The sequence below is a fragment of the Vidua chalybeata genome, chromosome 1 (genome assembly GCF_026979565.1).
Source record: "Vidua chalybeata isolate OUT-0048 chromosome 1, bVidCha1 merged haplotype, whole genome shotgun sequence".
Lineage (NCBI taxonomy): Eukaryota > Metazoa > Chordata > Aves > Passeriformes > Viduidae > Vidua > Vidua chalybeata.
The window spans coordinates 120,433,427-120,447,383 of NC_071530.1; the positions used below are offsets into that span (position 1 = coordinate 120,433,427).

Genomic DNA, 13,957 nt, shown 5'->3' on the forward strand with positions numbered 1-13,957 from the left:
GGATTAGGAAAAAGTTTAAATGGCAAGAATAAGGTCATGAAAGATCAGTTCTTCACAGACAAATGTGGGAGAAAATATGTTAAAAAAATAAGAAAAGAAAGGAAAAAAAAGAGAAGCATGAGATCAGTATCTTCTCTCATCACCCAGTGTCCCACCTCAGGACTTGGACTGCTCAGCAGGAAGGAGGATAAACACCAAACCACATTTCCAAGCAAAACATGATTCAAGAACTAAATAAAAGTCTCTAGTCAAAGCTCTGGCTTCATGCTGCCATAGCACTCATCACATTTGCCATGCTATTATTCCTAGTGGAAAAAAAAAAGAGCAAATATGAAACATTTAATATTGGCCAGTAAGCTTTAAGGGTGTACTACAGCTACAGATCTGCACAGTTGCCCATAACTTTAACTGAAACCTATGGGCAACCCAATGCCTAGAATTTTTAATAGACAGTTTCTCTTCAGGTATTGATGGAAATGTAGTCTTTGACTTCAAGGAATTTCAATTCTGGTTATCTGTAAGAAAGAAAATCACAAAAAAATAGTACAGAAATTGAATTTCTCAGCGTCATTTAACACACACCTGTTGCCTGTGTTAAGCAAGAACAGCCAAAAGTAACAAGGGCACCTTCACTCCCAAGAGGCACTGGCATTGTAACATTGGCTCTGTTACCTTCTTGGCACACCCATCACCTGTTTTGGTTCTTCTGCACGGAAATGCCCAAGGGCAATCAGCAGAATCTTCAGATCTGCTGGTTCACACAGCTACTGGAGAAATGGAAAGAGGACATAAGAGCAAGTGTTTGAGAAATTCTGGACAAAAAGCTTACAGAACAGTGGATTACAGCTGGACTATAGAAATATCAAAGAGAATGCTAATATTCACAAGACCTGACTTCCCCTCCCCCCCCACATAATTGTTGTTTAAAAGGGAATTTGCAACCTTTCTAATTTTATTTTGCTGAGTTTTCCCTGTCTTCTAGAGAACTAAATATATAGCTTAGGGTTGTTTTTTTGTTCCAACTTCCCTTTAAAAACTTTCTGTCTTAAAACAAAAGGGCTCCAGGAAGGCTCCTACTAGGTATAAATCTGTATAGTTCAAATTGAATTTCAAACTCTCAATTTTATAAGAAGGTATCAGGAGCAGTCTGAGAGGATTTACCTGCTGTGCAGTGGAAATATTACTGGGCAGACCCCCTGTGACCCCAGATTAGTGACAAATACCAAATGGCATGTAAGTAGACCTCTGATATCTATGATACAGATGCTCTACAGAATTTTAAGTGAGTCACATATAAATAATGACTGCACAGATAGATTTAGGAGCTGGAACATGAATTTAATGCAAAGTTAATAATCCCTTCTGGAATTATAGCATTTCTTGAGGTAAAGGGGAATGTAATGGTTTTGTTTCTATTCAGTCGCTTGTCTTGGTACTGAGAACTGCACTTGTTTACTCTGGAGAGGTGCTTTGCTGGTTTTGGCTGGAATAGAGTTAATTTTCTTCACAGTAGCTTGTATGAGACTGTGCTTTAGATTTAGGCTGAAAACAGTGTTGGCAATTCAGGGATGGTTTAATTACTGCTAAGCAGTGTTTGCACAGAGTCAAGGCCTTTTCTGTGCCTCACTCCACCCCACTCTGCCAGTGAGCAGCTGGGGCTACGCAAGGAGTTGGGAAGGGACACCGCTGGGACAGCTGACCACAGCTGACCAAAGGGATATTTCCTACCATATGGCATCATGCTCAGCATGCAAAGATGGGGAATTAAGGAGGCAGAGGGGGGATATTTGGAGCGATGGTGTTTTCTCAAGTCACCATTATGTGTGATGGAGCCCTGCTTTCAGCTGGGATGGCTGGACACCTGCCTGTCCACAAAATCATGAATTAAGAGCTTGTTCTTCTTTGCTTGTGTGCACAGCCTGGGCTTTAGCTATCAAAATGTCCTCGTCTCAAGCAATGAGTTTCCTCACTTTCACTCTTCCAATTCTCTCCTCCATTCAAATGTGAGGGGAATGAGTGAGTGGCTGCATGGGGCTTAGTGACCTGCTGGACTGAAACCACAAGAGGAAGGAAAACAGGTATTCAGTCCATCCAGTGGATTTTTCTGAGGAGAGCTAAGGGCATCACTGGATTTGGTGGTGTGAGCACATGCCTCAGAGTCAGGAGCCCTGATTTATGTGCCAGTTCCCAGGACTTTCTGTACTTTGCATTAAGCAGTTACAGAGAGGCAAAGTGGTTTTGCTCTGCAAACATCATCCTTGTGTGAGAGCCTGCACACTTGCACTTCTCTTTTCTTCCACTCCCACAGAACTCCTCCGGCTCTCCAAGAGCATTAACAGCATGCAGCCTCCCACATAGCTCTGGATAGGGTTGAAAACAGACTTGGACTAAAGTCACCTGTATCCTGTGCAAGTGGTCACTAATCACTAAGCTTCTGCAGAGGGTGAACAGCGAGCGCTGCAAAGGACATGGACAGCTCCTGCCATGTTCCTCAGCATGGGCAGCCTCCTGTCCTGCACAGGAAAGGATTCCAGCCATCACTTAGGGGGCAAGATGTGGTGCCCAAGCTCCTGGTAAGGGCAGGATTTTGTGCACAGTTCTGGTGCCACTAGCTGGCTTCAACAGCTCCTCACTGAGGCTCCCAGTTCTCTCCATGGAGACCATGCATGACCAGTGGAAGCCCTGGCTGTCCTGCAGGTGGCCCGCCACAGCGACACTTAGCTTCACTGAGCCTGAGTCCTAACAACTCCTGGGTTATTCTGTAGCAGAGCCAAGAAATTCATTTGCCTTCCCAAACATAATTTTCTCCATTCCGGACAACTCAGCATTCTTCCTCACTCCTTGCTTTGCATTATTTTCTCCCAGATTTATTATCCTACATTTTTCAAATCAATTTATGTTTTGTCTTTTTATTTCTAACTATTTGTCGCCTTCTCTGCACTATACCATCTATCACTGCAGTCTTAATGTAATATCTAGATCTTACTTCACTTCCATGTCAAATTTGACATGACTTGGCAATGAATAAAATGAAGCAGACTGGAGCTTCCTTTGCAAATGATTCAACTCCCACTTTACAAAACAATGCACCTGTGCATAAGAATGGAAACAGCACAGTGTCAAAGGCCAGCCCTTCAGGAAGCAGCAGAGAGCAGTCCATGGGAAACATTTCTAAGTGAGGGTGAGAAACAAAACCCAAGCCACAAATACCTCTTCCCAGCCGAAATGCTGCCAGCGCTGGTGAAGCGATGGGAAGGGCAGATCGCTAACAGCATACTGACTTCCACGTCAGCCGGCAACATCATGTGGCTTCCATGGGAGCTGGCATATCTGTATTTAGCTTTAGATAAATCCAAATATTTTATTTTTCTTCTGCTGTTTTTCTATTACCATTAGCAGGAACAAACAGGCACTTAAAACCCAGAAATAGCAATATAGAATATTAGTAAAATACAAACAGAAACATTTCCCTGGTGTATCTGAACTGCTGAAAGTTTATTTATACTCACACAAACTGAAATGAGGGTTACAAAGATGGATGATTTGAGTAGTCAAACATAAGAACTTTATTTATCTTTCATAGCTCTGCTGGAGAACAAGAGTAAAGGGCCTTTTATATTGCAAACCATTTGCATAAAGTCACTTAGGCAACAGGTTCGGTCAGATACCATTTTAATTTTGCTGTCATAACAAAGCTCAGCAACAAATATGTCCATCTACATTTGTGTATCTAGCTATATATCTATATGTATGTATATGTATATGTATATGTATATGTATATGTATGTGTATGTGTATATATGTGTATGTATATGTGCACATATATAGTACAGAGGAGTTCACACAGTTAATAGGCTGTGGAGGGAATTCAGGACACGTACTCCAGAGATTTCAATCTTTGCTGTGTCCTTTCTGGCAGATGAAGGTGCATGCCAGCTGCACAGAGGTAATGGGGACAAGGCAAGAACTTCAGGAGGAGCCAGAAGAGGGATGGCAACCAGCCCTGCGCCACCCTTGATTTACACCATCCTCCCCTGAGGCCCATATGGAGTTATGTGCTGCTGTCCACCATGCTGTGGCCAACCTGCCATCCACACCATGAAGTTCGTGGGATAGGGTAGCCAAGAGACTGTGATAACCTCTCACTGGTCCCTTGTCCATCAAATTCTTGAGCATAATCCTGAGCAGTTGCTGGGGGTCCATCTAGAAGTACTGGGTGCTCTGCTCCACTCAGCAACTCTTTCTGGTTACCTGCAGACCCTCTTTGCAGTTGCAGCCTGGTAACCCTCATACCTCTTCTCTGGTTTTTTCCAACCTGGGAGATGACTTTTTTGCCATGGATTTTCCCATTTCCTTCTAGCCCTTTGCCTGCACAAGCAGGACAGTTTTGGTAGAGCCAGTCCCTGGCTAAACAGAGAATGACAAAAGTGGCAGCTGTGCAGCCTTGCCATTGACAAAGAACAGGAAGACTGGGACAGGCCTGTACCTCTCCCTTGGCATATGACACAAAGAAACGTGTCTCTTGATATCCATCCTCTACTCATGTTGCACGGCAGAATTCAACACTGAGAGAAGCAGAAAACTGAAGGAAAAGGCAGAAGGAATCTCTAACAATATTTTATTGGCTTGCATTGCAAGCAGTTTTGAGACAAAGGGACCACTCAGTGAGCATGCATTCCAGTCATGAGAGACATAAATAATAAAAATTACTATTTTTAATTTCACTTTCTTGGCACTACCTCAAAGTTACATGTGTGTTATTCTTAGAATAAAAACCATTAGAGATGAACATTTTTATCAGTGAGCATCTAAGAAATGAAAACTTCAAGCAGTACTGACATATTTCAAAAAGTGGACCCCAATGAGCCGCCTACATGATCTCCTTCACTCTATAGGACTCCTTGCTTTCTTACAAGATTTTGATTTAAGAAGGGTTTTCATATGATCTCCTTAAAGAAAATTTTTTTTTCTGAGAATTTAGTTGCTCAGAAAGACACTGATTTCAGGGGGCATTTAAATGTTTACTTCAGCAGACTAATTTCCAGCATCATTGGTGCTGTGCTGAAAACATTTAATTCAACTCTGAGCATGCACCTTCCATGGTGGTGCCAAGTACGTAGAAGCAGATCCTTGGTTTTGCTTCCATTTGTTAGGTCTCACTAGACCAGAAGGTGAGAGTAAGGAATAACCTGCTGGCAGCCAAGGCTCTCGCTGATGGGCAGAGAAGCAAAGAGGGATCTTCACCAGACCACGTGTGTACAACAAAACTATAAAGCTGCTATAAATCGGTGGTCACTGGCACTCTTCCCAATTTAAAGGACAGCCCTGCTCTGTGCTTGGTAAAGTTAAATGCCAATTCTGAATTCCCAGATTTCAGACCTGTTAAACCTCAGAGGATGGGACTTGTAGCCCTGAGTGAGATGTCTGAATGGCAGACTTATCCATTCAGCACGTGGATTGCTTTGGATGATAGAGGCACCATGAAGTTCAGGCATTTGCTGTGAGTCACTTAGAGACATTTCCAGGACACCAAGGCCTTATTCTGCACTGACCTTCTCTAGCTGCTGCTGATAAGCAAAACAACTGCTGCTCATCTAACTGAGCCTTCTGTGAACTAGTTGCAAGTATTCTTTAACCTGTTTAACATATCAGTTGGGCACCAGAAGGTGAACAACTTCTGTGTCTTGGGACAGCAAAGAGAGGAGAGATGTCTCCTCATTCCCAACCCAGAGGGCAGAAATATCACAGACTTGCATACAAGACAATTGTTTAATACGTTCACAAATCAATTTTATTAATTTAAAACAAAATTAATGAAGAAAAATTCTGTACACAATTGTGGACACAACACACTTTTTGTACAATAAGGCCCAGATAAACTTTGTTATTTTTTTTTTCAGTCCACAAGTGACTAAAAATTGAAAAGAGCCAAAGAAAAAAAAAGACAACCAATTCCCCCCCATCACTGTCTAATTTGCTTGAGGAAAGAAAAGGCTAATGATAGTCTCAATTCTAAAAACTATCCACAATGTGCTTAATGCACGTATGTGAGTACTGCACGAGTTGCAGCAGTCATACTGGGTAAAGTGAAGCACACGTGCAAGTCTTGGTAAGAGAAAAACCTCTCTGTTGGTACTAAGGCAATCCACAAATATTTTATTCTAGCAGCAGTGTGATTCCTCCAATAGAGAAGAGTGTTGATTTGTACCTACATTGGTGCTCTGTAGCTTTGCAGGTAGCTGTTTCGAGGCTGGTGGTTTTTTAAAAAAATTGAAAGAAGAAAAACCAGAAAATTAACCAACAAAGGTGAGGTTTCTTTTTAATAAGATATTTAACTGGGCCAAGGGAATTGGTACAATTCAAGCCAAAAAGTCAGACTAACAGTTTATTTAACCAAGTAGCTCAAAGCCTTCAAGATCAGAAAAGTCACAAGTCACAGACAGACATGATCTAGGTTTGTCCTTTAAGTTAGTACAGACAAAAGCAAATTTTAACTCCTTGGTGATAATAATTTCAGCATTTCCATTGCCGGCAATGGATGTTATGTCTTGGGAAAATCTGACTCCTGGTGGAAGAGGATTAAAAAACTTAAATGTATATGAGCATTCTTGTTTAATTTCTCCAAAATATTCACATTTCTAATTTCTAAAAATATTAGTGATGATAGTTTCCTTCATTTTTGGATGAGACAAAGGCTATTCAGTACCAAGGTTCCAGTTTAATTTACATCTTAAAATATATTGTGTTCTTTCTCTATTTCTTTATGGAATGACTCTCCTAATTAATCTTTTAATACTCTAAGAAAGAGTTAATATGTTAACTTTAAAAGAGGAAGCAAAAAGACAATAAAGGCTTCCTCTTCACTTGGGTTTTATCTGTATTTGCTTCAACCAGGGGGACACACAAAATCAATCTTTTCATAATCAGAGTGGGTGAGAGAAGAAAATGGCAGAGAAACAGCTGAGAACAAAACCCAATTCCTATTGACACTTGACATCCATGCTTTTGGTCTTGACAAATTTATCTAAAAAAAATTCATTATCTACATATTTATATCCAACACATTGATAAGGCACTGCACAAATTTGTGCACACGTGGCCTCATTCTTCACCAACAAGGCATTACTATCTTTCAATAGCATTTACCTTAACAATATGTAAAAGAATCATTCATTATTACAAATTTACACAAAAAATTCTTCCTGTACATGATTGTCTCAGTGATGTACCTATTAGTTTAAATTAGACATATTTTAAACTACTCTGTAATGTGCTAAAATCAAAAGTAGTTGCTGTACCATAAGGCAAAGGCTTATAATAGCCTTTAATCCTATTACACATATCCTCAGTTATATGATGTCAAAATACAGTCTGTTCATAAATAAGTAAAGATGTACAGAGTACCCTGGGTATGAGAAACCAAAACGTAAACCTTCTTTATAAGAAAATTACTCCACTGGTATATTTTGTAAAATCTCAGTCTTCATTGTGCAATCAAGTTTGCTGTGTTGAAGAAATTGTGTGTGTCACATTGAAGAGGCTAAAAACTACAAAGCATTTGCAGGTCCTTTTTCTTTTCTTCACAGGTTTGAACCTCTTATTTCCTTTTCTTTTCTTCTTTTTTTTTTTTTTTTCTTCCCCATTTTATTTTTTCCTCCTCTATTTCTTGTTTGGTAGCAAACACGGTAACGATGAGTTGTTCAAACACTCGCATGGCTTATTTTCGTTGGACTGGCAGTACCGGAGCCAACAGCTGTTCTGAAGAAAAGGACATGCTCCTCCGTTCTCTGAAAGGGCAAGGGTTAAGACCGATTGCAGCTGCACGTCAACATGTCGAAATCACAAAGTTCTGTAGTCCAATGCTGACACAAGACACAGGCATCTCATCCACGGGCAGAAGGAGGCTCTGAGGTTTGAAAGTGCTGCTAAGCTGCTACAAGTACTCCAGTTCCAAGGCGTGGTGAAGGGCCATAAGGTCAGAGTGGCTCGAGATCCTCCAAAATGGCATAGCATGCTGTGAACAGCACAGACAACATGTAAAAATAACCCCAAGCATTCCGGTATTTAGACCCTTTGTCTTTCACAGGGATATGAGAACACTTAGGGGAGAGAAAGAGCTCTTAAAACTTTGAGTCCTTCAGTCTGGTTTCTCTGACCCACCCCCTAAGCATAAATTCTCAATAACAGCAAATCTATTTACAATAGGAACTACAGCAAACACATCAGGAGATCATAAGGAAGGGAGGGGCTTCTAATCTCTTTATATGAAAAACAGATTTCAGAACATTGCAGAAGAAAATATTACTTCTGGAGAAAAATAAACCAAATAACACACACATGAAGCATGTGGGTAGTTTGAGGAAGGAAACAGAAAGAAAATAAAGTGAAAGTGTTGTTTACTATCAAAATGTGTATCCTTGTAAAAAACTACTCTTGGCAGATGAGTTAAGAACGGAGAAATGGTGATTCAGAATAACTCGTGTTATGTGTGATGTGTCACATCACTTTGAAAAGATTTTTATCCCAGTGGCTTGTATAACACTGGTCATTACTAACACTGATCTTAGAGCATCTTTTCCATATGGGACATTAAAATAAATACATATTTTTTTCCTATTAGTTGTAATAAAATCTGTCTGGGGCACAAATACTTTTGCAAAGAACCTGAATAAACCAAAAAGCATAAATCTCAGGAAAAAGCACAGATTACCTCATCCATGAAGGGCAAAAATCTACTTAAGAACTGCCTTTATACTTGAAACTAGGGGTTCTAATGTCAACAAGAACTTTTGCATAAATTTAAAAAAAGGAAAAAGATAACCATCAGCTTTTGTCAGGAAATTATTCTATAAATCCAACGGGAAAATAGTTTCAATTCAACAATATTCTGGAGGCTAACATGATTGTGTTCACCTTTTCATTGGGTCAGTTTGTGTCCTGGCATCTTTAGGAGGCAAACCACAAGCAATTTATTATCACATTAGCTTCTAAGTTTCCCAACCATCTTATCTATGATTTCCCAAAGAGGCTTTCATCATCCTACTTTAGCACCTCCTGAGTAAATTCCTAATTCCACTGAAATCAGAGGTGAAACCCCATCTCCTCTGCGACTTTTATTCTGCTCTCCTTTTTTCATTCTCGTCTTCTCAAATTTTACGTTAGAGAAAAATTTTGAAAACAATGTTAAACTCACTGTTTCCAGCTGCACATTTACTGTAATTTTTATACCTGTCTCAGAAGACAAACACGTTAACAATCAGCCTATCACATCCTCTTTGATATGACACTCCTGATCTGAATGAAGATGCAATATGGATGCGTCAACACATGTCCACATGCTGAGTATGCCCAGCTTCTAGAGCAAGGAATTTCTTAAGGAAGAAAACAAAATGATCCCCAAGAAAACACCATTGTAACAGTTTCTGTTCTGCTTTGCTTTGCTCTAGAGTGTTAGAAAGCCTTGAGAAACAGCTAACTGAATCTCAGCTTGAAGATAAACTAATGAGCAATGGCTGACAATGGAGAGAACAAACCAAACAAAATTCAGAGACAATAGAGGTATATTTTTTTGAAAAAAATGCTTGTGATATTTCCAAAACACTTTTATAGATGGATCTCTTCCTTAAGAAGGAAATGTTATACACTAGAACATATTTTTCCCTACATCTTCAATCTGGACTTCCACTGTACTATCTCTATGCTCCACCAGCTACAGAAAGCAGATGCAGTTAGCTCATTCAATTACAACTCCATGTCCCAGGGTCTTTCTTCCCTGTTACATTATACAGGCAGCCTACCCTCTGTGCTCTGTCAGGCCAGACACTGCTGCTTTCCAACTCACAGATTTCCTAAAGATGAACTTCTTGCATCATGTTCAGGAAATGAACCAGCAAGACCAATACGAAATAAAAATTGCTAGTCATGCCATTCTCTGGATTTTGCAAAAGCTTCTGTGCACCTATCTCTAACTTAGGCTGCAAGATCATTCTGGTGGAATTTGAAATATCTGAAAGAGGTACTACATCAAGCACAAAGAGTCATGGGTGCTTGCAGCAGGTCCATGCTGTGTTTGCCAGATGACTGCACAGGTCGGCGACGCTCAGCAGTCAGGCTGAACAGATGCTCAGCCTCCGTTTCATGGGAGGTTGAAGCTTCCCTCTTCTCTCTCAAATCCCTGTCAGGTGGGACACAGCTGGTCTCCCTGACAGCAGCCATTGCTCCCTGCTCCTCCTCTTAGTCAGCTTGGCAGCAGGTCTGCTTTAGCCACTGGGTCAGGGAGGTGTAAACAGCACACCTATGATGCGGCTGGCAAAGACTTTGGTGGACACCTGCCTTTGCAAAGAGTCTCTGCAGAAGCCAAGAGTCAATGGCATAGATGCCCTCCAAGGTCAGACAGCAAACCAATGAATAGGGAGAACTATAGGAATAAATTCTTGGCTTCCAGCTCCCACTCCATGCAGCTCCAGCTTTATAACTGCTTCCCTAGTAACAACCTCAGCATCACAGAGCATACACACACCAGGCAGATAGCGCAGTTAAAGACTCTGATTGATTTAACAGAAGGTTTAGCTTCTGCTAAATCAAATTACAGCACCTCTTGCTAGATGCCCATGTGCAATATTGAGTTTTGGATTACCCTGTTTATGGGTCAGCTGTTGATGTTCAGATTTTAAACCAAAACTGTAAGCAGTCATAATTTTCACTATATATTTCTATCTCAAATTTAGTTAAGTGCCCTCTACATTATTTATGTCTGTCTGTCTGTGAAAGGAGTATACCTATACTCCATGCAGTTACTGCAGTGAAGTGTGGAATGACAACAGAGTCTCACGAAAAAAAAGAGGTTGTGTAATTCTCAGGATTATAATTATTTTCAGTGCTCCTTCATGTATGTCTAAAGGCCAGCTGCACAAACCCAAGAAATAAAGCATGCCAAGAACATGGTGCCTGCATGGGGCTGGAATCTGCTCTGATGCCCTGGGCATGGCTGAATGTGGCCAATTCAGATTTCTATCAGTCTGACCCTACAGTATGGCCTTCAGAGCTGTGAGGAGGCAAAACAAACCTGATACAGATCTATATATATCTGTATGTTTGTGTGTATATATAGAGCCTCACACACATGTTCATATATATGCATGTGTTTTCATGAGGCATGTACATTAATTTTCACTCCATCTAAGATAATGATTTTGTATGAAATTAGAACCTTTAAAGTAACAAAATTATCATACAAAACCTTATCTATTATTCCTGTATTAACATGCATTGTTGATTCACAACTATTCAGCCATGTCAAAAGTGGCAACACACCCGTGAGATGGAAGTACATTTTCTCTTGCCAAATGACTTGAGATCATTTGAGAGAGCAAGAGATCCGTTGTATACATATATGTACTCAATATTGCCTTTAAAAAGCCATCCCTGCCAACACTTAGCACACCCATGCCATGCAGAACACTTCTATTCTGAGCCAAGCAAGAAATGCTAATCTTGCATTTGCTGCTGCGGGAGAATGGATGACAAATGCTAACCACTAATAAATAGGTGGTGAAACTGGATGCATTAGTATCTAATGGAACTCTAAGTCTACTATTTCAACATCTTCCAAGTAAATATGAAGCTTTTGTCTTTTAAAAATCATGAATTGTTTGGTAGATGATACTTAGCAATAAAACATCTATGAACTTTTAAATGATTTGATTTTGATGACATTTTGAAGTTAAATATGGTGGCAAAATTTTGGTTTTGATGTAAAAAGCATAAAAATGAAACTACAAATTTAGTAAGCCTAATAATTAGAGTATTATTAAATAACCTAAGATATTAGGCTATTTTATTTCTGAAATAGAAATAATTTTATTGTCAGCATGTACCTACTAAATGTACAAAACTTCAGCTATTTTACTCCACAAAATACTGTTGCTATTTATACACATGCAAAACAAATCCATTTTTTGATAGCAACACCAAACAGTGCAGATTATCCTCTATCCTCCTTCCCTTAAATGAATACATATTTATATAAAAACTTACTCCCGAGATTTGTGATGGATTTGAATAGAAAACTCATCAGTTTTTGTCATCTTTCACAGTATTTTTATTGTATTCCTGCCAGATTTGCTAAGCAGCCGTCTTTACTTCCTACCCCAAATCTGACCAGCACAGTGTGACTCTGAGCTTAAAAGCAATGGCATATTGGATACCCATTTATATTCTATTTATTGCTCCACAAAGATTTATGATTTTTCCTCCAAGGCAGCATGACCATTTTGGAGACAAAGGAGAAGCCCATTTGCCTAGATTCTCCTGAATCACCTGATGTAAAATCCAGCTCCTCAGTGCAGAGAAGCCTTTGTCTCATCTCACAAATTAGAAATCCTTTGGAGAATTCTCCTAAGCAGAAAAACTCAGGAGTTGGGGTTTTTCTGTCTTATTAGTATTTCCTGAATATGTCTCCAAAGACAAAGGCAAAAGATGAGCACAAAACAAAACACAACAAAGCAAAACAAAATAACCTCCAAAACCAAAACACAAAACAAAGCAAAGCAAAGCAAAATGCTGTGACAACGGAGTTTCTGCCAGAAACCCCAGACCCTTGTACTGAGAACAGCTGTGTCACCACAGTGGCACTCTGAGGTGGTGGCTCTGACCCACACTGGCACTGGTGCCAGCACCCAGAGCACCCTTTGGACTTTCACACAGGTTTCTCTGTGCCCTCCTCTCCCTCTTTTCCTGGGGAAGCTGATATCAACCTTTGTGTGAACCCTGGTGTTACGGCCAAGCTCACTGGCTGCTGCACTGACCCAGAAGGGTACGATCATTCCTCAATCCACAGTGCAAACATCTTGAGAGTTTTAATTGTTTCATCAAATATTTTGCTGGAAATGACAGCTAAACAAAGGTGTCAATATCATAGTTTGACTAATGCTATCAGAAATGTAACAGTGTATTCCGTTTACTTACATCAACCAAAACAGGCATTTTGTGAACAAACTGTTTATCCTAAAAAGGTTTCTCAATAAAGCAATGATCTTTTAAGTGGCATTAAAAAGTTTCTATTATTGAATTTTTATACTAATGACAATAATAAAAATATTTTAAATGTTTCTTTTATTTTTCTACTGCTGTATTGAGTCAATATTTTCCATGAATGAAGGGCATACATGAAAATCTTGTTTTATCATGAAGGAATTTATAAATTATTGGTAAATTATTTTTAATAATAAACCTTAACTTTCTTACCCCCTAAGCTGGAAGTTCAACCTTTTTTTTTTTATCCACTGAATGAACATAGAAAAAAAAAACCTCTAATTAAATAGGCTTGAAAAGACTCATTACAGTATACACGTAGACAATGAAGTGCTATCTAAAGAAGGTTGTACTGTTTATGTTCTAAATAGTGTAAAGAAACACACATATGCTGATGACTTCACCACAGGCCAAAGTCCTACAGAAAAGTGCTGTGCAAAGGGGTAACAGAAGACCTGTCCCTTCTCTGGAGAATACCACAAAACCTGACATGCTGATGGGAAGCAAGGAGAGAAGGAACCAGCTACCAAAATTCAGGGGTAAGCATGACAATGGGGTACATCACAGGACAGTTATGCCACTATGGATTGATATGGTTTGGGTAGTTTTGGGGAGGCAAAGCTTCTGTTTTGTTTGTGTGCTCTCCAGAGAAGGTTTCTACTCTTACAGGATGTGAAGGAAAAAACTAAAAAGGCAAATCCTGCATTCACAGTGTGAAATGGTGATTTCTTACTTGGTGGAGTAAGAAGCAGGACAAGAATCACAGAAGCATTTTCCTAAATCAGATTGATAGTTTATGCAGAAAGGCAGGGCTGCTGGTCTACTTATTGACTTCTCTGGCATTGCTGCAGCAGATAATTTAATCCAGAGCATCTAACATGCTTTCAACCTGAAAATTCCTTCCACCAGGAAAGAATACACACAA

General features: G+C 39.7%; 1 protein-coding gene across 2 annotated transcripts in view; it reads right to left on the minus strand.

Moving 5' to 3' along the window:
* Positions 1–6,372: 6,372 nt before the first annotated feature.
* Positions 6,373–13,957, minus strand: part of EYA1 (EYA transcriptional coactivator and phosphatase 1) — a 158,121-nt gene continuing 150,536 nt past the window's right edge. For both annotated transcript variants that reach the window (XM_053957106.1, XM_053957114.1), the window contains one exon: positions 6,373–8,014. In XM_053957106.1, coding sequence (XP_053813081.1) covers positions 7,934–8,014 — 81 coding nt within the window. In that variant the 3' untranslated portion in view covers positions 6,373–7,933. The remainder of the gene's footprint in view (positions 8,015–13,957) is intronic.